The sequence below is a fragment of the Rattus norvegicus genome, chromosome 1, assembly GCF_036323735.1.
Source record: "Rattus norvegicus strain BN/NHsdMcwi chromosome 1, GRCr8, whole genome shotgun sequence".
In the NCBI taxonomy this organism is placed as follows: domain Eukaryota; kingdom Metazoa; phylum Chordata; class Mammalia; order Rodentia; family Muridae; genus Rattus; species Rattus norvegicus.
The window spans coordinates 143,842,191-143,866,118 of NC_086019.1; the positions used below are offsets into that span (position 1 = coordinate 143,842,191).

At 41.5% G+C, this 23,928-nt stretch overlaps 1 protein-coding gene across 6 annotated transcripts in view; it reads right to left on the reverse strand.

Annotated features, from left to right (window-relative positions):
* The window catches only part of Blm (BLM RecQ like helicase), an 86,229-nt gene that overhangs the window by 23,119 nt on the left and 39,182 nt on the right, over positions 1-23,928 (reverse strand). For all 6 annotated transcript variants that reach the window (XM_039101057.2, XM_063262635.1, XM_039101056.2 and 3 more), the window contains exons 10-14: positions 22,609-22,722; positions 21,123-21,221; positions 20,820-20,968; positions 6,560-6,666; positions 5,213-5,373 (exon numbers count right to left, since the gene is read on the reverse strand). In XM_039101057.2, the coding sequence (XP_038956985.1) occupies positions 5,213-5,373; positions 6,560-6,666; positions 20,820-20,968; positions 21,123-21,221; positions 22,609-22,722 (630 nt within the window). The remainder of the gene's footprint in view (positions 1-5,212; positions 5,374-6,559; positions 6,667-20,819; positions 20,969-21,122; positions 21,222-22,608; positions 22,723-23,928) is intronic.

A 23,928-nucleotide genomic window follows, 5' to 3' on the forward strand; every position in this document is an offset into this window, starting at 1 on the left:
AGCTTGACAAATTTGTTTTCAAGAGTATCTATTTGAGGCCTGAAGAGATGGAGCTGTTGTCAAGAGGGTGAAGTGCTCTTACAGAGCACCTGAGCTCAGTTTCCAGCACCCAGGCGAGCAGCTCACAATTGCCTGTAAACTGCAGCTGATCCAATAGCCTCTTCTGACTTCTGCGGGCACCTGCTCACATATGTGGAGGATCAAAAACAAAACAAGTTGGGCTTGGGCTTGGTAAGCAGTTCCTCAATTGCCTGTAGCTCCAGCCCAGGGGAAAATCCAACATATCTTCTGGACTGAGGGTGCCTGCATTAACGTGTGTACATCCCCCATCCCCATATATATAATACAAAAAAAAAAAAAAAAAAAAGAGAGAGAGTATTTCAGTTGAAAATCTAGGACTTGGTGTTGGGGATTTAGCTCAGTGGTAGAGCGCTTGCCTAGCAAGCGTAAGGCCCTGGGTTCGGTCCCCAGCTCCAAAAAAAAAAAAAAGGAAAAAAAAAAAATCTAGGACTTAATTTGATCAAGTCCGAAATACTGTATATTCAGGTAAAATTACATTATACAAATAAGGTTATCTTTTTCAAGCACTTAAAAAAATGACTTGCTACTACAAGAATAGCATTACAAATGTGACAGAAATATCTAGTAGTCACACTAAGGCTAATGACATGATTTTGTCGCTATGAGTAAAAGAGGCACAAGGTCAGTAATCAGTATACCATTAGCATAGGATGCACCGACTGGCTTGTATTCAAGGTTACTCATACATTAAACCTATGGCTCTTTGATGAAAAGGACATGTCTGGAGCTGCAGAGATGACTTAACAGTTAAGAGCATGGGTTGCTTTCCCAGAGGACCCAGGTTCAGTTCCCAGCACCCACATGGTAGCTCACAACTGTCTGTAACTTCTGTTCCAAGCAATCTGACACCCTCATACAGACATATACAGTCCAAACACCAATGTACATAAAATTGAAGAAAAAAACAAAAAGAAAGGAAATGTTCCAGGCAAAAGAAAGCTCACTGCAGCCTCTGAGGATGGGGAGTGAGCACCAATGGCTGCAGAAATGAGATGCTGGCCCTCAGTAGCTCCAGAGTGACACAGAATCCATGAGGCAAGCTGCAGTCCCCAGGTTAGTTAGGTGAGTGCATGGCTGTGAGGCACAGGGCACAGGTTACCCCAATAACTCCTGAAAGTTCTTCCTTTTGTTTTTATTTATGAAAGGCTCTCCCTTGGCCCAAGTTGGCTTCAAACTCCTCAGATTCCCAAGTGAGGGGATCACAGGCATAAGCTCCCATGCTCACTTAGCAACACTTACATAACTGGAAGAAAATGGCTTTGTTGAACTCTAACATCCTTATTTCTGTGTTGCTTTTAAACTTGAGGCTACACTCATTCTTTCTAATTAACTTTATTTATTTATTTATTTATTTATTTATTTATTTATTTATTTATTTATTTATTTATTTATTTATTTTTGAGACAGGGTCTCTCTCTCTATAGTCCTGGCTATGCTGGAACTTGCTATGCAGACCAGACAGACCTCAAACTCACACAAGAGCTATGATTAAAGATGTGCCCACCATACTTGGCTCATATATATTTTAACCAAAAAAATTTAATGTCTTATATTTTATATGCTGAAGATACAATTTCTGTTATCATTTACCTTCTATTTACCCGTGTGCACATGCTTAGTTTTTGAGACATTGTTAGCAATTCTTTTTTCCCAGGCATGTTTTTAAAGCTTAGATTTTTCCATTGCTCAAGAGTATATATAAATAATAAAACATCAATCACAATCAGTACTTTCCACTTAACCTCTATTAAAATAAAATGTATTGTATATACGCAGACGCTGTTCTGTTGTGTGTTGTACATATGTGGAGCACGCTCATGAGTATGCATGTCTATCTTCCTATGCGCTATGTAATATACAGTTGTGGTGCCTGCACATGGGTATGTAGGTCTGTATGCCTATGTGTGTGCAGAGACCAGAGAAGAACAATGGGGCCTTTCTACATCACTGGCTTGAGGCACTGTCTTTCACTGAAAAGGAAGCTAGCGAGGCTGGATAGTCAGTGAACTCTAAGAGTGCTTGCGTGTCTAGTGCTTGTGCGTAGTCTTTCTCGATCACTCTATACCTTATCTGCTGAGGCAGGGTCCCAGATCTCATCTCCCTAGAATTAATCTGACTACACCACATGTCCTGGTGAGCCCAAGTCCACCTTTCCAACTCTCTAATTAGAGGTGGGCCATTTATAAGGTTCTGGAAAGCTGAACTCGGGCTTTATGCTTGAACAGTGAGTAGTTTAACCACTGAGCCATCCTTCCAGGCCCTTGTTAAAAATTACTCATCTGTGTTGCCTTGATTGGTCAAGTAATCACTACACATCAAGCTGGTCTGGAATTCATGGAAAGCTCAATCATGTACCATTAGACCTAGCTCGATGTTGTATTCTACTTTACTACATTTATTTAGTATGTGTGTGTATGCATACATGTGCATGTACCACACATACTACATGTATGAGGTCCAAGTGTAACTTGTGGGAATTAATTCTGTCCTTCCACCATGTGGGTCCCTGGGTCCAACTCAGGTGGTCATTTTTGATAGTAAGCTCCTTTACCCACTGAGCCATCTCTCCAGTCCTGTATGTATGTGTGTGTGTGTGTGTATATATATATATATATATATATATATATATATATATATATATATATATTTTTTTTTTTTTTTTTTTTTTTTTTTGGTTCTTTTTTTTGGAGCTGGGGACCGAACCCAGGGCCTTGTGCTTCCTAGGTAAGCGCTCTACCACTGAGCTAAATCCCCAGCCCTATATATTTTTATTTTGGTAAAGAATCTAACCTCAGCCTGGCAGTGGTGGGGCTTGCCTTTAATCTCAGCACTCAGGAGGCAGAGGCAGGTGGATCTCTGAGTTTGAGGTCAGGCCCATCTACAGAGTGAGTTCTGGGACACCCAGGGCTACACAGTGAGATCCTGCCTCAAAAAAACAAACAGGGGTGGAGAGATGGCTCAGGGGTTAAGAGCACTGACTGCTCTTCCAAAGGTCCTGAGTTCAAATCCCAGCAACCACATGGTGGCTCACAACCACCTGTAATGAAATCTGATGCCCTCTTCTGGTGTGTCTGAAGACAGTGATGGTGTACTCACATAAAATAAATTAATAAATATTTAAAAAAAAAAACCAAACCAAACCAAACAAAACAGAATCTAAAGTAATTTTTTTTTTTTTGGGGTTCTTTTTTTCGGAGCTGGGGACTGAACCCAGGGCCTTGCGCTTCCTAGGCAAGTGCTCTACCACTGAGCTAAATCCCCAACCCCTAAAGTAATTTTTTTAAAGCCAGGTTACCAATGCCATAATTGAATAGCTTTTTATCTTTCAGAACTACAATGGTGGCACATGCCTTTAATCACAGTACTTGGGAGGCAGAGAAAGGCAGATCTGTGAGTTCCAGACCAGCTTGGTTTACATGGCAAGTCCTAGGACAGTCAAGACTACATAGAAAGACCCTGTTTCAAAACAAACAAACAGAAGTATGTGCTGTATGCATGTGCTGCAAACGTGTGCCCACAGAGGCTGGAACTCATGCTGGAGTTTTAAGTAGCTGTGAGCACCTATATGGGTGCTGGGAACCAAACCTGAGTCCTTTACAAGAACAGTGTATTTTTAACCATTAAGCAACCCCTCATCTTCCTTCCTTCCTTCCTTCCTTCCTTCCTTCCTTCCTTCCTCTTTTTTTTTTTTTTGAGATTGGGTCTCATGTAGCCCAGGCTAGCCTCATACTCCGCATGTAGCTGAGGATGACCTGGGACTTCTGATGCTCCTGCCGTCACCTCCTGAGCATGGAGGTTATGGGCTTCTATCACCATATACAGTTTTATGTGGTGATGAGGACTGAACCCAGGGCCCTATGCATGGACTACATTTCAAACCCTATTTCTCAATTAAATATTAAACTTTATCATTTATTCTTTTTATATGTAACATACTGCAAACAGTATGCATGTTATTATTCTTGTTTTGTTTTTTGAAACCCTGGCTGTCCGGGAACTTATTCTGTAGTCCAGGCTGGCTTTGAGCTCAAAGATCTGCCTGCCTCTGCTTCCCAAATGTTGGGACTAAGGTGCCTGCCACCACCCAGTCATGTTATTGTCTTTACTGCCAAACTCTTATCTTCACTTGAATATTCATCTAGAAAAATTTTATAAAAGTTCTTCAAGGAAAAAATATTGGAATTTTGATTAAATATACAGATTGAAATCTGTACTTACTTTAGTCAAGATAAACCAGACCCCCACTCCCACTTTCCAATTTGATTTTTCCCCCCCTTTTTAAAGTAGGGTCTCATATTATAGCCTAGGCTGGTCTAGAACCCTTGGCAAACCTCCTGGTTCAGCCACCTGAGTGTGGGGATTGCAGGAATGGGCCACCACATGGGGTTCTGCTTTTGTTATTTTTTCCCTCTTGCGATTCTGAAGACTGCCCTGTGTGTTTGGTACATGTATCTCATGAAGTAATGTAGAATACATTTGACTACTTCATCTGTGTCTACTACTCAGCTGAAGTCTTCCTTGGATGCAATTATTATTCCTAGGATGAATCCCTATTCTCTATTACTAAAAATAACATTTTAGCCCTTGCTTCAATTGTCATCTCTTTGAGAATGAGTAACATTCTCAAGTTACTCACTGCCTCATGGATTCGATATCAGTCTTACTTGGATGTATATTACCATTAAGATAAAAAGAAGCTCAGACTGGGGTTGGGGATTTAGCTCAGTGGTAGAGCACTTGCCTAAGCGAAAGGCCCTGGGTTCAGTCCCCAGCTAGGGGGGGGGGGGGGGACAAGCTCAGAGAGCTGCCAAGCCTGAAGACATGTTTCATACCTGGGACCCACATGGTGGAAGGAAAAAACAATCTCCTGCCAGCTGTCCTCTGAACACACAACATGTAACTTGCATGTGCATGCCACATTCCCCAACACACACACACACACACACTCTCTCTCTCTCTCTCTCTCTCTCTCTCTCTCTCTCTCTCTCTCTCTCTCTCTCTCTCTCTCTCAGCAAAGCCAGGTAAGAGGTGGAGGCAGGAGGGTTGCCCTGGCTTCAATTACAAAACCTGTATTATGTACACACAAAACTGCTGCTCCACAATGAAGTCTGCAGACTTCTGCAAGCATCACCTGGCAGTTGTCCTGGTTGATCCACTTGTGCTGCACCTCATCTCTGGCAGAATCACTAAGACCTGCATGGTAAGCCAGAGCAGCAAGACCTTCTCTCTGTAAGGTGTCGGCCATTGTGTCACATTCCTTCCTGGAGAGGCAATAAATTATCCCCGAGTCATCTGCCAAGAAGTCCAAAGAATATTGAGGAGTCAAAATTTTTCACTTAAATAACAACATATTTGCACATGTTCTTGGAAATACAAGGCCCTGTAAACAGAGCTTTACAGCGTTCTTTTTTTTTTTATTTTTTTAAAATATTTTATTTATTTATTTATTTATTATATATGAGTACACTGTAGCTGCCTTTAGACACACCAGACCAGGGCATCAGATCTCATTACAGATGGTTGTGAGCCACCATGTGGTTGCTGGGATTTGAACTCAGGACCTCAGGAAGAGCAGTCGGTGCTCTTAACCACTGAGCCATCTCTCCAGCCCCTTTACAGCGTTCTTATGATACAGGATGCTCATGCAGAACAGTTCAAGCAAGGAATTTGTGAACACAGAAAATAAGACTGGACTTGTAACCCTGCTCCTCTCACACTGACTCAACAGTGGGGAGCTACCTTGATACAAATTTTGTAGAAACACATGGCAAAAACTATCAAGAGCTCGGCAAATACCCTTGACTCAGTTCCCTTCCAGGAAACAAATCTAAGAAATAAAACAGTTCATGGAGCGATGTTCAAAATTTTGGTACAAAAGACACTCAACAGAAAACATAGAGGATAATTAAGATAGAGAACTATGAAATAAATACAACGATTAAAAGTGCTTTCTAGGGGTTGGGGATTTAGCTCAGTGGTAGAGCGCTTGCCCAGCAAGCGCAAGGCCCTGGGTTCGGTCCCCAGCTCCAAAAAAAGAAAAAAGAAGAAGAAGAAAAAGAAAAAAAAAAAAGTGCTTTCTAAGTTTACAAAAGCCCTGAGACAATGAAGATGTTGAAGATGGGTCACATGAAAGCTGTTACAAATGTCAGACACTCATTTTAGTTAACATAACTCAAGGGCAAACACACTTGGGAGAAGGCTCTAAAGAGGGGCTGTGCTATTCAGACACTGAGATGTGCCAGAGAAAAAGACACTGACACCAAGAATGATAGTGTTAGTGTGTAGGAGGCATACTTAATATATTTTTGTTAGGATTTATTGTTATCTAACCAAATGAGATTTCAAATTTATAATATTCCCCACAAATAGCAAGTTGGTGCTATCATAATGCAAAAGAAAATGTTAACATGCAATTTCATATATTCCATTGTAGTATAGTATATATAGAAAAGACTTTTAATTACGCCACTGTACTCACAAGGGTGATGCTTTCTGATCCACTCTAGGCAATCAAGTGCCACTTTCTTGGGCTTCTTTGGTAATACATAGTATTTCAGATTGTGTCTGTTAAAGCTCATGCTAAACCTAAAAGAAGATCCAAACATAAATTTAATTCTCATGAGAAAATACAGTTGTATCCATTACCATTAACTGAATGTTTTCACCCAAAATGCTTCCCCCAGTGATATAGCATTAGGAGGTGGGGCCTTCGGGAGGTAATTAGGTGGGGAGGTAGAGTCACCAAGGAGATCAGGGTCCTTATCAAAACAGAGGAGCTGAAGAGAGAGGTTGGCTGTTAAGACTAGTTACTGCTCTATCAGAGGACTGGAATTTGGAATCCAACACCCACATTAGACATCTCAGAAACATCTGTAACTAACTCTAAAAGATTCAACATTCTCTTCTGGCCTTCATGGGTACCCACACATACACAAGGATGTGTGCATATGTAGACATAGTTAAATAAATCTTAAAGAAAAAAATCAAAAAACAAAAACAAAACTACCCAGAGACCTCACTGACCCTTCCCTCCCTAGTACATATGGCTCCAATGTCAATACTGCCAAGTATAAAACAGGGAGAGGGACCCCACAAGACAAAGAATGAGCTGGAATTTTGATCTTTTTTCAGAATCTAGAACCATGAGAAATAAATTTCTGTTGTCTGAGCCCTCCAGTCTATGATCCTGTTATGGCGGCATCTTCAAATCTTAAATACTGATTTTTTTTCCACCATGCAAACCTCATTAACAAGCTGTCTTATGTTAAGCATTATCTCTGGCCAGTGACATAAGGAAACACTGAAATGAGCATTACGTTAAGAATTAACGATAAAAAAATGGTGATGAAGAAGGATGTCTACAGACTAGATGACAGCGGTCTGAACTGTACACTAAAGGCAAGTCAAGGCACAGGGTCAGAGGTGATGTGGACTGGAAGCAGAAGTGGGGCTTGTGGGTAAAGTGCTTGCTGTATAATCAGGAGGACCTGAATTTGGATCCCTACCACCCACGCTAAGAGCTCTGTACAGTGGCATACTCCAGGAATATTGTCACTGGCATGTGAAGACAGGAGGATCTCAGGACTCATCTGGCCAGCCAGGCGATTAGTGATTAGTCTGGCCTAACTGGTAAGCTCCACGTTCATCAGGACACCCTGTCTCAACAGTAGTTGAAAGACACCAGGTGCGTATGCCTGGCACATGCACACACCAGCATAGACACTTGCATAGATACATTCAAACCATTGCCCCCCACATACACATTGTTTTTTTGTTTTTTGTTTTTTTTTTTTAAGCAGAGATGACATAGTTAGATTCTGTCTCAAAAACACAAATAAAAACAAGCATCAGAGATGGCTAAAAGATAAATTAAGGAAAATAAGTAAACAAACAAACACATGAATGAATGAATGAATGAATGAATGAATGAATGAATGAATGAATGGAGAGCGACCATGGGCACTTTCTTTTGCTCTGGGCTGCAAAGGGAATGTGGTGACTCTGACACAAGTGTCCTTCTCTGGATGGCACCCATTAACCCTTTACATTTCCTTGGTTCATTCTCTGTATTGCCTTCTGTCTTCCTTCTAGACTCTTCTGTGAATTCCTCCCTTCTGTCTCAGTACAAGACTACAATTCTACGGGCACTAAGCGCTTCTCCTGGCCCCATATTCTCTCTCCTTTCCCTTTCCCTCCCATGATAGGTTTCTTGGAACATCTAGCTCTGCCTCTGTGACCGACTAGTCACTCATCCCATTTTACTGCTCACCACGTCTCTTCTTTTTCTGCCACTGCCCTACCAAGTAAATATCTGTTGTATGCTTTCTTGCCTACAGCTTAAAATTACTTATTCATTAATGGGGGCACTCATGGCATGTGTGCAGAGGTTAGACCTTTCTCATTTTCCTCTTCATATGCCTCTTTGTCCTTTCTAATATAAATAATGAAATATTTTACCTTCCATCCATTCAGAATGTTATTACCACACAGTGTTCCAGAATATCAAACAAAACAAGTAAATTATGGCATGGGTGTAGGTGAAATTTCTTCAGTCACAGCACCAGAAACCCTTGGCAGGACTACCAATGTTTAGCTATTTTACCTATTTTTGTTGATAGTCAAGAGTGTTGTTGGGAACAGAGAACTCCAACCTTGGGGGTTCTGACTTCAGATGTAATGTCAGCCACACAGAGGGAGGGAATGATGGTTCTCACCTCAGGACTGACCCTTGAAACTGCCACAGGATGCAGGACTCCGATTCTTGTGGTATTATTATTTAACACTCATTTTCCACCAGGCAAGAGGATATGGACTGTAGAACTAGACAAGGCTAACTAGTGAGACCCTGTCCAACACCACTGCTTAGCAATATAAATGGTGAAGAAATTTGCGGAATTATGTGAGCTGATGTGAGCTTCCAACTGATAGGAATGCTGTAGAACTGTGTGTAGGAATGGCTTTATGCCTACCTACTCCCACTTTAAATTACATGTAAATTTAAAAAGTTTCATTCATTTAAAATAACAAATGTTTTAGACCAAAATCAAACATTGGGATATACATGAGGGAGTCATAACCATCACAGATGGATTCCAGGAATATAAAACAGTGCAGCTGCTTTGGAAGACAGCCTGATAGTTCTTTAAAGGGTGAAGCAGGGGCTGGAGAGATGGCTCAGAGGTTAAGAGCATGTAAGATCTAGCAAAAATCCTGAGTTTGGGACCCAGCACCTACAATAGATGGCTTACAACTGCCTGCAACTCCCTCTTCTCACTTCACAAGTACCTGAACGCATGTGCTTCACATACAACCCAGCTGGCACGCACACACTCATAAGTAAAAATAAACGAACCCTTTGAAGGTGAAGCAGAGCTAGCATGTGACCTGGTGATCCAACTGCTAGCAATACACCAAAGAGAACTGAAAACTTGCCGACACGAGAATGGAAACATCTACAAGAGCATTATTCATAACAACCAACAAAATGGAGATGATCCTACTATTAAGTGAGTAGCTAAAGAAGGAAAACTTCACAATAAAATATTTTTTCCAGCTTGATGCTTAAAAATATTTTGCTATCAAGTAGTGAGGGGGACAGTGAGATGGGTAAAAACATTTGCTGCCAAGTGTAATAATGACCTAAATTTGGTCCCAGCATCTCCCTGTGGAAGAGAACCAACTACAGTGAGTTGTCCTCTGACTTCCACATGCTTGCCCTAGTGTACACACACACACACACACACACACACACACACACACACACACACACACACACAGAATGAATGATGAATGTTTACATGAGACACCCAGTGGAGGCAAACTGATGCATAGAAAGCGGTCCGGTGGTTGCCTATGGCTGTGGGGTGAGGAGAGGAAAGGGAAGACAGCATCCATAATGGGTAAAGTGTTTAAGAGGGCGGCAGAGTTCTTATAGACTACGGTGACGGTGTGCGACTTAGAACATGGTAAACTATGGGAATGTGGAATGTGAGCTGGACGATGTGGATGTATCCAGCAAAGCCCTCATTAAACATCTGGAACATAATCTGAAGTTTGTTTAATTTGTGACTTAATTGGGAAAGTAGAACTGTTTACTACTTAATTTGGTCAAATAAACCTTTACCAAAAAGAATAAAATAATACGAGCTTTGAACATAAACTTGTAGATCACAAATCTAATTAAAACTAAAAAAACCCAAATCATTCTACCACAAAAGGTCTGCAGGCCGCTAATAGAGAGCGACAGTCACATAGTGTGGTTATGGTGGAAAAGTAAACAGACCATCAGAGTTTACTACTTTTAACAAATCCTCCAATGCCTGTTGGAAAACAGGATGCTAGGGATCACCAGATACCAAGTCAGGGACAGTGCCTACCCAAACAAACAAAAAACAAAAAACCAAAACCAGGTAATTTGGACAGCTATACAAATGAATATTATTCAACCATAAAAATGGAGAATAAAGGTTGCATGTATGGCTCAGTGGTAAAGTGCTCGCCTAACACTGGTTAGACCATGATCCCCATCAAACCATCACATACAGACACACAGACACATAAATACACACATATATACAGACAGACAGACACACACGCACCCACACACATTATAATATAACCTAGATGATTCCTGTAAGCATGCTTACTGAAGGAACTGAGAGAGGAAAACTGGGAGGAAGTTCTGATGAAAGTTAACTCCATTTTAGAAAATAATGGAAGTGTATTTTAGGCCTAGGCTGTATAATTCTATGAAAATGTAAAAACCACCCCCAACTGTACCTTATGAATAGCTGAATTTTAAGGAACATGAATTATCTCAACCAGTACTTAAATCGAACAAACAACCCAAATTAGATTTCACTGACTCCTAACTAAATGTAGGAGTTATTTTTTTTTTTTTAGATTTATTTTATGTATATGAGTACACTGTAGCTGTTTTCAGACACACCAGAAGAGGGCATCAGCTCCCATTACAGATGGTTGTGAGCCACCATGTGGTTGCTGGGAATTGAACTCAGGACTCCTGGAAGAACAGTCAGTGCTCTTAACCACTGAGCCATCTCTCCAGCCCCTAAATGTAGGAGAATTAAATGTTTCCTTTAATGGAAACTTTACCAGGCCATGTTGATACATGCCTGTAATTCCAAGTACAAGGGAAGCAGAGACAGGAGGATCAGGACCAACACCAGCCTTAGTTATACATTGAACCTGAAGCTACCCTAGCCTACAAGCCTCAAACAACAACAACAACTGCAACAACAACAACAACTGCAACAACAACAACAACTGCAACAAACCAAGCCAGGTGTGTTAGTGCTCAGGAGACACAAGCTTGGGAGAAAGGGCAGGTGGAACTCTCTAAATTCAAGGCTAGCCTGGTCTACACAGTGGGTTCCAGGACAGATGAGGCACATAGCAAGAACCTGTCTAAAAGCAACTGTTTTTAGGAAGGCCAACAGAATGTATTGTCAAGATATTTCAAATACAGCAGGTAGGCGTTGGGGATTTAGCTCAGTGGTAGAGCGCTTGCCTAGCAAGCTCAAGGCCCTGGGTTCGGTCCTCAGCTCAAATATAGCAGGTAAACTGGAGAGGTTCCTCTGGGAAAAGCAAAAAAAAAAAAAAAAAAAAAAAAAAAAAAAGGAAACAGAACACATATTCATTAGATAAAGCTAGAAAAAAAGACTAAATAGTAATATTGTTTGTTAGATTTGTCAGTCAAATACTTTCCAACTTTTTACCTCCCACAAAATTTAGAGTACCTAACTGAGATGTCAGTTGACAGATCATTAAGAATAATTTTTGATGACAGATCATGATGTAATTTTGGCATATGCTTCAGAAAGAATTCAAATAATTGAGTGTTACTGCTGTAATAAAATCCTCCTCATTACCATCTACATGTTTATGTCAGCAACATTTCTCTGGCTTACATCCATAAAAGTAAAATATATGAACTGAGTCACCTCATCTGTAGATATTTGAACTGTAAAACAAAAATTCTTCTTTTTGGTTTGTTTTTCTTTTTTTTTTTTTTGTTCTTTTTTTTTTTTTTTTGTTCTTTTTTTTTTTTTTTTTTTTGGAGCTGGGGACCGAACCCAGGGCCTTGCGCTTCCTAGGCAAGCGCTCTACCACTGAGCTAAATCCCCAACCTGGTTTGTTTTTCAAAACAGAGTTTCTCTGTGTAGCTCTAGCCATCCCAGAATGTAGATCAGACTGGTCTCAAATTCAGAGATCCACCTGCCTCCCAAGTGCTGGGATTAAAGGCCTGTGCCATCAACACCACTGAGCAAAGCAGACATTCTTATCTCATAAACAGATATAATCTCAGTAAAACGCTTATGCCTAAAATTATTTTTGAAACATATTTAAGATGGACATGGTGGTGTATTCCTGAAGTTCAGTTACTTTAGAAGCTAAGTTAGGAAGATAGCTTGAGCCCATGCATTCAAGAATCCTCTTGGTACCATAGTAAGACTCCGTTTAGCTACACTAAATGAAGTATTGGGCTTTAAAGAAAGTCACATAGACATGTATGTAACTACTACAGTAAAGAAAACTAATTTTATTTACGTATTTTTAACATCTACTTAATATGTGTGTGTGTGTGTGTGTGTGTGTGTGTGTGTTGTTGTTGTAAAGTAAAATGCTGTCTTTTATCTTAATATTATCTTGAAGGTACTCTCACAAACTCAGAGCCATGAATTTGCTATTTGGCCCTTAACTCACATGTGTAATCAACTCAGAAGTTTGTAATGACATCAATAGAAGGACTGGCTCTAAATCTTGTACTTTTAAACTTTTTTAACAAATAAATTCTATACTAAAGCAAAGATATGATCCCAGCCTAGCTACCAAATGAAATTATGATTGTATAATTCAACCTAGCTAAATCCTCCCTGTTAAATGACAACCTTTTGGGCTTCATCTGTTGTAAAAATATTACAAAATATAAAAGATAACTTTTATCCCCCACTAGGTCTACACTGCAGTGCCCCAAGATATCAGCTGGATATCTTAATTCTCAGTCAGCAAAGCCTCTCACCTGCTCTGCTCTGTCCCATATCACACTGCCAAAGGCCTCTCTCTGAGCCATCAGCAATCTCTCTACCTATCTAGTTCCCAGGGCAGGTTTCCATGCCAGAAACACACACCCAACTCTGTGGCGGCCCAGATCAGCTGCCCCACACTCCATTACACTCAAATCTACACATGAAAGAACACACAACACAATAACCTTTGACCCAACTGATAAGATATAATTGCCCACCTAAACATACAAAGCCCAGTACCGTCCATCCCTTAAGCACATTCATAACTGTAAATACACAGAGCGGAATCCTAACGCCACCTTCCATGTTGTCTACCGGCTACTCTCTCTCTCCCCCTCTTTTGTTCTCATCTCCTCCTCTGCCTTCAAACTCTTCTCCTGCCCATCCTTCCTTCTCATCCAACGACAGGCCTCCTATCCTGTTCTTGCCCTGTTCCTCCTCCTCTTCTCTTCTCTTCCCCCATTCTCCAACTCTTTAGCTCCACCTTCCCTTCTCGTGCCCAATCACTGGCTCTCACCTTTATTTTACAAATTACAATGGGGAGAAAGTTCTGATGAAGTTACCTGAGTATGTGAGTCACTCCTCGACCTAGGCAGTCCCTCTTAGGAAGCATAATTAGCATCAGGGCAACCCACATTCCCCCCTTTTTGTCCAGCTAAAAGGCTTTTTCCCCTCAGGTATAAATTGAGTACTATTATTACCATTCTATAACTTATAAAGTATAAGAAACACTTAACATCCAGTCCATCAATAAAGCACTCTGCCATCTATCCTAACATAAAAGACTTCTAGTTCTAAAAAAAAAAAAAAAAAAGACTTCTAGTTCTACACCTGACTTAGATTGTATGTCATCTGAAAACCATCTTCTAAGTCTCTATCATCCTTCTCAATGCTAAACAGCTTGGGTTCCAACCAGTCTTCATCGCTGTCAAAAATCCAAGAACTAATATTACCTGAAAATTTGAAAAGTACCAAACATAGTTCCCAACACTAAGCCAATGTATAAAGACCACTGATCACCACTGAGCAGTCCCTCAATCCTCAAACCGTTGGAGCATCAGCCTTCAGCCTTCTGGCCCAGGATCATCTGACAGACCTTTGTAATGCAGAATCGTGAAGGGCTGACCACCCTGTCTGGGCAGAGATTCTCAGTCGACTATTCTGCACAGTATGCCCCTTTCTGGACAGCATTTTTCTGTAGATGAACTGAGGCAACTCTTGCCTAGTGGTTGTTTTGCAACAACTGAGCAACTCCATTGAGGCTCAGTTTCTTCTTAGAATCCAAGGGGGTGCTGTCAGGAGCAGGCAGGTCTCTAGTCAAATGATCTTTAATAAAGAAATGTCCACAAACGTCATGTTCTGTGGACTTCTGATGCCTTTGAAGACTATCTATGCAAAGCGTTTCTGAACTGCTAAGCCTTGACGACTCTCAGACATTTCTAATTGAATTATCTCAAATATACCTTTTTAATTACTCAGAACCATGAGTTTGCTATCTGGCCCTTAACTTGAATTGCTTAATTGTCTAAAAACAGTTTATAATCGCAGTTATAGGACTGGGTCTAAGCCTCATATTCTTAAATATGTTGTATAGACACAATGTCTATATGAGAGTAACAATATTAATCCCAATTTTATATCAATAAAAATTCATACCAATGAGAGCCTTAAATTTTTATCAAATAAATTCTGCACCAATGTAAGAAACTATAACTTCAATTTTGTATCAATTACAAAGATTTCTACCAATGTATGATATAGCTAATGTAATATTTTGTTTAAGAGTAAATTTGCTAATAAGTGATTCACTCCTCGTCCTAGGCAGCCCTTCTTGAGGAAGCATAATTAGCATTGGATACAAACAGCATCAGGGCAACCCACACTTAGCCAGGATTTACATGTATTCTAGGCTTGCACTAGCTACTGAAATATTTGCAGCGTAAGTAATAAACATTTAAAAATTTATTTCTGTGTGTGTGTGTGTGTGTGTGTGTGTGTGTGTGTGTGTGTGAGCGTGCATATGCACACCAAGGCCAGAAGGTGCCAAGAGATTGAGAGCAATTGTGAGCTTCCCAAAGTGGGTATTAGGAACTAAACTTGGGTTCTTTAGAAAAGCAGCAAGCGCTTTTAACCACTAAGCCGTGTCACCAGCTGCAAACCATACTTTTAACAATGTGATTTGTGAATTTCATGTAAGGAGCATAAAATGGTGATAGTATTTATTATATTCTACTGCATAAACATAAGGGGTTACATAATAGCATATGGGACAGATACATACACACACATAGACAAAACACTCACACATACAAAATAAATAAATCTAGACAATTTTAAAAAATGTTGCTGTGTTCACCTATAGTTGGTGTTGTGGTTGGCTATTGGAGTAATAAACCTAGAGATCTGGGTCATGAGAGAAAAGCATCATCCACAAGTCTAGAGAACCCACCCCACCTTGTTTAAAGCACAGACGTTCTGAACACTGTGTGAATTTACCTTCCTGGACTGAAGCTGGAGCTCGGTTGCTACAGTGCTTGCCCAAGATGCACAAAGCCCTGGGCAGGATCTCCACACCACATAAACTGGATCAGAAGTTCAAAGTCATCATCTGCTACACAAAGTGTGAGGCTATTCTGATGTCTATGAGGCCCCAGCTCAAAACCAAAGTAAAAAAAGAAAAAGAAGATAAAAATAAAATAAAATAATCTTCCTGAGCTGGGAGGGATCGTGGATGCCTGAACTCCTAGTATTCTGCATGCCAGGAAGTCTGAGAAGAGACTAGGCTACCTGGTGAGTTCTAGGCCAACGTGGGCTATACTGTAACAAACTGTCTAAAAAGTGAGTAAGTGAAAGTTACTAAGAACCATCCGTAGCCACAGGTGTTTGCCACTAAGCCCAACAACCTGAGGTCAATCCCAGGGACCTACAAGTTGCCCTCTGACTTCACACACAGCACATTCATGCTTGAACACACACACACACACACACACACACACACACACACACACACACACACAGTGAAAATTTTTAAAAAAGATTTGTTGTATGTATACGAGTACACTGTCACTGTCTTCAGACACACCAGAAAAGGGATTGGATCCATTACAGATGGTTGTGAGCCACCATGTGGTTGCTGGGAATTGAACTCAGGACCTCTGGAAGAATAATCAGTGTTCTTTACTGCTGAACCATCCCTCTAGCCCCTAAAAGTGAAAATTTCTAAATAAATGAAACAAAACAATTAAAAATACCTTCCAACTGTGTGCATGAGGTATATATGAAACAAATTTCATGTTTAATTAGCCTTAAGGTATATCCCTAAAATACCTCATTATGTTTATACAAATACTCCAAAATCTATAAGAACCCCAAATCTAAAACACTTCTGGTTCCAAGCACTGGGGATAATTAACCTGTATGTAAAATGTCCAGAACAGCAAAAAGGCTTTCTGTGAAGGCAGAAAGTCAATCAATGGTTGCCTGGAGCAGAGGGGAAAGGGGATTAGCTGTTAAGGAGAACAGAACTCTTAAGGGTGATGACAAACTGTCCTAAAAAGGACTGTGCAACTGCATGAAAAAACTAAACACTGAATCCTGCAATTTCGTAGGTGAGTTTTATGTATGAAAGGCAGATCTCAGTCCACCCTCAGAAACTGTCTACCGAGCCACTCCTCCCTAAGGCCTGCGTCATGTTAGAATCATCTGACCTCTCCACGCTGTGGCTGCCGCACTGTTATAATGCTGACTTTCTGGCCATCCTAGTCTGCAATTATCTTCAGTTGTGACTTCTGTTTTGCATTTCAGAGCAGTATTTAAGGTCTGCAAGCAGACTGCTGGGCTCGAAATCCTCACTCCTATATTTGCTAGGGTTATGAACTTTGCGAATTACTTAATTCTCTGTGACTATATCTTTTACCTTTTACAAAAGGAATTTAAATTATTTAAACTTAAATGTACTTACTGGGTACTGTGCATAAGCTTGTGAATGGCGTGCTATGGTGGGCATGTAGAGGTCTGAGGACAGCTTGTGGGAGCCGGTTCACTCCACCACACGTGTCTTGGGTATGGAAATCAGATTGTCAGGTTGGTGGCAAGTGCCATTACCCACTGAGCCATCTTGTCAGTCTTTTATATTTTATGTGTATGAGTGTTTTGCCTACATATACCTGTGCACCATATGCATGTAATGTCCTTTAAAGCCAGAGGGCATTAGATCCCTTAAAACTAAAGTTACAGATGGTTGTGAGCCACCATGTGTGCTGGGAATCAAACCCAGATCCTCTGGAAGAGCAGCCAGTGCTCTAACCGGTGAGCCATCTCTCCACCTCACACCCCACACCATTGACTCACACATTACAGTCTGCTTTCCAGCTTGCTTGTGGTGAGGATGGCCTTGAACTTCTGATCCTCCTGCCTTTGCTTCCCATCCCAAGGCTGGAATGTTGGTGTGGTGGCATATGCCTTTATCTCAGTACCCAGGAAGCAGAGGCAGGTGGATCTCTCTGAGTTAGAGGACAGCCCCGTCTATGTAGTGAGCTCCAGGCTAGCTAGGGCTACACAGGAAGACCCTGACTCAGAAACACAAGTTAAAAACCAAACAAGTGCTGGGATCTCGGGCATTTGCCATAAGTGTGCTGTGACTCACATTTGTCACTTGGCTGTGACTCAGTTTCTTTATCTAGAGAATGAGGAAACGGAGGATTATATATCATGTGAAACGTGTGTTGGGCTGAATACATAGAATGTCATATAAAGTGCCAGGAGCAGCAGCTGGCACACTGGGGAGAGGTGTGTGTTAGCGCTTCTGGAGCGGTACGACAGTTAAACCTGTATGCTTGACTCTTTGTTCTCACCTAGAATCTGCTAGGGTCCTAAGAGAATGGCATGAAGTCTTGTGTTATTAGCCATTCTTGTACTTCTCAAAGGAGACTTTATTTTTGCAATAGGAGGAATAGTATCGTAGAGCCATAGGAGAGGAGCATGGAGTCGCCGCTCTAAACCTAGGAGCACCTGACTTCACTAACACCATGACACAGCAGCAGCTGGTAAATTAATTCAAACAAGGGACTACTGGCAGAAAAAGATCAGGAAAGTACCTGAAAGTGCTTCTTAAAATCTACTTCTACTATGGGATTTATAATTTTCTACAGCAGAAATAAATAGCAATTACATTAAAGAATCAGCAGACTTACATTTCATACCCATTGACTAAATCCTTCCATATGTCTCACTTATCCATTCTCATGAGTATCAGATATGCACAAGGCGCCATGTGCTAGCACCCGGATATGTATAATTTTGCTTTCTCAGACACATCACTTTCCCACAGTTACAGGAAAAGATATTCAAGGTGTCTGTCTCTAGATAAATATGTGAACCGTTCACTCAAACATAAAACATAAGTCCTATAATTAAAAAAAAATCATTCACATGCAAGGGAATTTACACAATTTCTTGTAACTGTGTGCTTTGCCAATTAATATAACTGACAGGATAGCTCAGTAGTACAGCGTTTGATTACCAATTGCAATCCCAGTACTGGGAAGGCAGAAACAAGTGGATGCCTGGATCTTTCTGGCCAGTCAGTTTAGCCAACAGGGTGAACTCCACCTACAGCATTGAAATCCTGCCTCCGAAAACCAAGGTGGATGTCTCCTAAGGAACAACACCTGAGGGTGACTTCTGGCTTTCAGAGGCATGCAGCCTACAAACACAAGCACCTACACACACACACACACACACACACACACACACACACACACACACACACACAGAGTATGAGACTATACATAATCCAGCATGGTTGGTGTACACCTGTAATCACAGCACTTGGGAAGATGAGACAGAAAGACTGCCAAGAGTTCAAGGACTGCCTGGTCTACATTTTAAATTCAAGCCAATTGGGGCTTCATAGCAAGACTCTAAGACTTTGTACCCATCTCAATAAAACCAGGGGCTCATATAGAATAGAAATATAACATTTTATGGGAAGTATAGCATTTCTAGAAACAAATTTCAGTATTTATTGGAACCTAAGTATAACACTAATCTTAAATATAATGTTAGAACACATATCTAATATGAAAGCAAAATGTATTCTCTTACTCCAAATTTACATAAACATTCCTCACACAAGTGACATTAAATTAAAACATTCCATTCTATATTTTGTGATAATACACAAAAGAATTCTGAGAACTCAATAATTCTTGCATTCAAGTATGGTCAATAGTGGTATATTAAAGTCAGATCACCAGGGATCTGATGTCTCCTGGTTCTGTGGGTCCCAGAGACACATATGGGTCCCAGATAACCATGCAGATAAACACTCATACACATAAAATAAAAATAAGTCATAAAATATATAAAATCCACCTCAATATTCTGTTCTGCTTTTACTCCTTCAGGCAGTTTCCCTGAACCTCAGAAAAACCTCAGTGTGCAAACATGTTAAGTATTTGCTGAGCAAATTAACCTAACAGAGAAAGCATCAACAAACTCAGGAAGAAAGGCTGGAGAGATGGCTCAGTGGTTAAGAGCACTGACTGCTCTTCCAGAGGTCCTGAGTTCAATTCCCAGCAACCACATGGTGGCTCACAACCATCTGTAATGGGATCTGGTGACCCCTTCTGGTGTGCCTGAACAGTGACAGTGTACTCACATACATAAAGTAAATAAATAAATCTTTAAAAAAAAAAAAAAAAAGACAATAAACAAACAAAAAACCAAACTCCAGGCAGAGGCACAACGGCCCAGCACGACCTAATGTACACAGAGGAATATTTTTAGAGGCTTTTGTTACCAATTAATTATGGATTCGGAGGGGGGGGTTGGGGATTTAGCTCAGTGGTAGAGCACTTGCCTAGCAAGCGCAAGGCCCTGGGTTCGGTCCCCAGCTCCGGAAAAAAAGAAAAAAAAATTATGGATTTGGAGGTAGTAAAATGCATGCTGCTGAGATGAAATCCAAGTGAAAGTGCTGTCCTAAGGGTTCTAGACTGACCTCGAATCGTGCATGTAACAGAGACTTTAATATGACAAAGCAGGGTCACCTGCTCATTCCCTGAAGTCACTGGGGAGTGTGGAAGTCAAAGTAAGATATGCAAAACGTACTCTGTTAAAGGATTCCAACAGGTCACTCAGTACCGAGTTTGACTTATCCCACTTCTAAAGCAGTGGGTGGGATGATTTTCCTTCTGTTTCTATGTACTTGTTCATCAGGGCTTGCTTGTGGAAGCTGAAAGGCAACAGGCAGGAAAAGGTGCCAGTTCTTTCTTTCTACCAAAGAGACCAGGGTTGACCTCAGGCAGTTAGGACTGACTTTAGGCTCCTGCCTTTATGTGTGCTGCCTTCTAAGCTGCCCTAGAGTTTTACTTTTGTTAAGAAAAAAAATCCCACATTTTGTCCCCAAATTTCACTGCACCTGGAATCACCCGAGGATTAAAAAAAAAAAAAAAAGGGTTTGGGGATTTAGCTCAGTGGTAGAGCACTTGCCTAACAAGCTGGGTTCAGTCCCCAGCTCCGAAAAAAAAAAAGAAAAAACAAAACAAAACAAAACAAAACAAAAAAACAAAAGAAAAACAAAAACCATTCTCCCAACTTCAAATATTCTGACTTAGCTATCTGGACACTTGGCTTGATAAAGTCCTATAGGTGACGCAAATGTACAGAATCAGAAAATCGAAAACTTACACCTGAGGCCTGAGAATCTTCAGCTGCGTGAGGATGTCCTTCTGTACCCTGGGGTTCGCTGTGGCCGTGAGAGCCATCACTGGGACAGAAGGGAACCTCTGGCGAAGCATATTCATCCTTTTGTAATCTTGACGGAAATCATGGCCCCACTAATTGGAAAAAATATTGGTTATCTGTATCCCTCTGGTCAGTATGTAATTACTCTCAGTGAGGCAGCGGCCCCGGCTTGGCCACTGCATAGGCTTCCATGCCGTGGCTCCGAGCACTGCTGGTGGTAACTGATGCTATTCCAAGAGAACTCACCTGACTCACACAGTGTGCTTCATCAATGACAAATCGTGCCAAGAGCTTTCGCTCATACAGATTCTCCAGAGTGGAAATCAGCCTGTTACTTGCACAGACCTAGAATAGAGTTACATGAGAGAGATAAACACACACTTAAATGACCACCATCACTACCGTTCCCGTTACTCCCTGTTAGAACCAGTCACACAGAGCAGAAGCAAGTGGCACACAAGACACTTCATACACTCATCCACATCCAACAGTTTAGCATCAGGTTAGTCCTTCTAAAACTCTTTTCTGCCTCAACATATCTGAGAGTTATCACACATTTACTCTGCTTGCTGGACTTAATTGTTTTACAAGTGTTCATTTTGCAGGGAGGGGGTGCGGGTCCACGCACACATTATGAACATGTGTGGAATTCTCTCCTACCGGGCTCAAAGTCAGCACCTTACGTAATGGGAGCCTGGTAATGGCCGTTTAGATGTTTAGTCCATGCATACCATTTGGGGAAGAACTCTATGTATTATATATATAGATAGTTATATACCAATAACAAGCATATCTTGACAGGGACACAAGAAAAGGACACAGAAGTCAGGCTGATGAAGCTTCCTCACTGATTGAATCTAGGCAATTAGAACATCAAGACACGTAGTGAAAATTGATTGTAATTTACTAAGTTAATAAAGAACCCAGAAGTTCACACTGATAAATATGCGGCATCAGGCAGCTTTCATAATGCCAGAATGGACTGTATTAGTAACCTCAAAACCTGGCCTTCATTATAGGAATAACTAACTGAGAAACAGTCAGTGATACAAAAGCTTGTGGGGAGGCGGGCGCTGCTACCTATGATGGTATTTCCACAGCCGCAGGCCTCCTACAGCAGAATAACCACTAATTACGAAGCTGGAAGGGGAAGGAAGAGTTAGGTTCAGTGAAGCAGCGGCCTGGCAATACTGTTTCGATCACTCGACTGGATAGTGAACACCACTGCTAATGGGATGAGTCACTGCCAAGCGTCTTCTAGAGTACACAGAAGAACCCCGGCAAGTCTGCAGCACCACTGCCAAAGTGAGGAACACGAACTTAATCAGCAGGAAACAAGGCAAATTCAAACTGAGGCACAGTCCTCACAACCAGCCCTTATGCTTCAAAAAATGTCAAAGTAACAAAACTGTTTAGATAAAAAGAGATAAAATTGGGATTTTCTCCCCCCCCCCCTTTTTTAATAAAAAAAGTGGTTACTACGGGAATGCTATATGGTCAGGGAATGCACAGTGAGGTAGAGCAGGGTGAAGATGGCAGGTCTGCAACTCACTCTCAATGAAGTATTTCAGAGCAAACAATGCAGGAGGCAGAGACGACTTTACCATCTGTGACCTGGAGTGAAGGTTATACAAGAACTCACTGATGTATATAAAAGTCATCACCAAGGCCTCAGAATGTATGTGTCCAGTGTGCTGTCCACCACACTGAGAACAGTGAGGTAAATACGAACCTTCTCTGGGGTGACATACAGAAGCTTGATGATCGGGTCTTTCTTTGACAACTGGAGGTAAATGTTTGCAGCTTCGGAGTCAGTCTTATCCCCTGTCAGGTACGTAGCTGGAATCTAAGTTAAAAGTAATAATTTAAAATTTCACCTTACTTATACATTAATCAGACATGATTATGTTTAGGTTTTATATAAGTCATATATCATACCTGCCAAAAGAATATCTCACCATAATCAATGCACCATTTTTATTTTTTAAGTTTTGTTTTCTGAGTCAGAGTTTCACTTTGAGTCTCAAACTTGTGACCCTCCTGTACCCTCAGCTTCCAAAGTACTGTTAACTGTGCCGCATCCAGCTAGTACACATATTTTCAAAAATTCATTTTAAATGCAACTCAAAATAGCTTTCCTGCCTAGCTATGGTGGCGTAGAGGAGGAATCCCAGCGCTCATGAGGGTGAGAAAGGAGTTAGGAATTGGAGGCCGGCCTTGCATCCTAGCACATCTGAAGCTGGCCTGTGCTAGAGCAGGACGCGTCTGTGTCAGGAAAACGCAAAGCCTCCACTGCCCCTTCCATTTCCCTCCACTGCCCCTTCCATTTCCCTCCACTGCTCCTTCCATTCCCTCCACTGCTCCTTCCATTTCCTCCACTGCTTCTTCCATTCCCTCCACTGCTCCTTCCATTCCCTCCACTGCTCCTTCCATTCCCTCCACTGCTCCTTCCATTTCCTCCACTGCTCCTTCCATTCCCTCCACTGCTCCTTCCATTTCCTCCACTGCTCCTTCCATTCCCTCCACTGCTCCTTCCATTTCCTCCACTGCTCCTTCCATTCCCTCCACTGCTCCTTCCATTTCCTACACTGCTCCTTCCATTTCCTACACTGCTCCTTCCATTTCCTCCACTGCTCCTTCCATTTCCTCCACTGCTCCTTCCATTTCCTCCACTGCTCCTTCCATTTCCTCCACTGCTCCTTCCATTTCCTCCACTGCTCCTTCCATTCCCTCCACTGCTCCTTCCATTCCCTCCACTGCTCCTTCCATTCCCTCCACTGCTCCTTCCATTTCCTCCACTGCTCCTTCCATTTCCTCCACTGCTCCTTCCATTTCCTCCACTGCTCCTTCCATTTCCTACACTGCTCCTTCCATTTCCTACACTGCTCCTTCCATTTCCCTCCACTGCTCCTTCCATTCCCTCCACTGCTCCTTCCATTTCCTACACTGCTCCTTCCATTTCCTACACTGCTCCTTCCATTTCCTCCACTGCTCCTTCCATTTCCCTCCACTGCTCCTTCCATTTCCTCCACTGCTCCTTCCATTTCCTCCA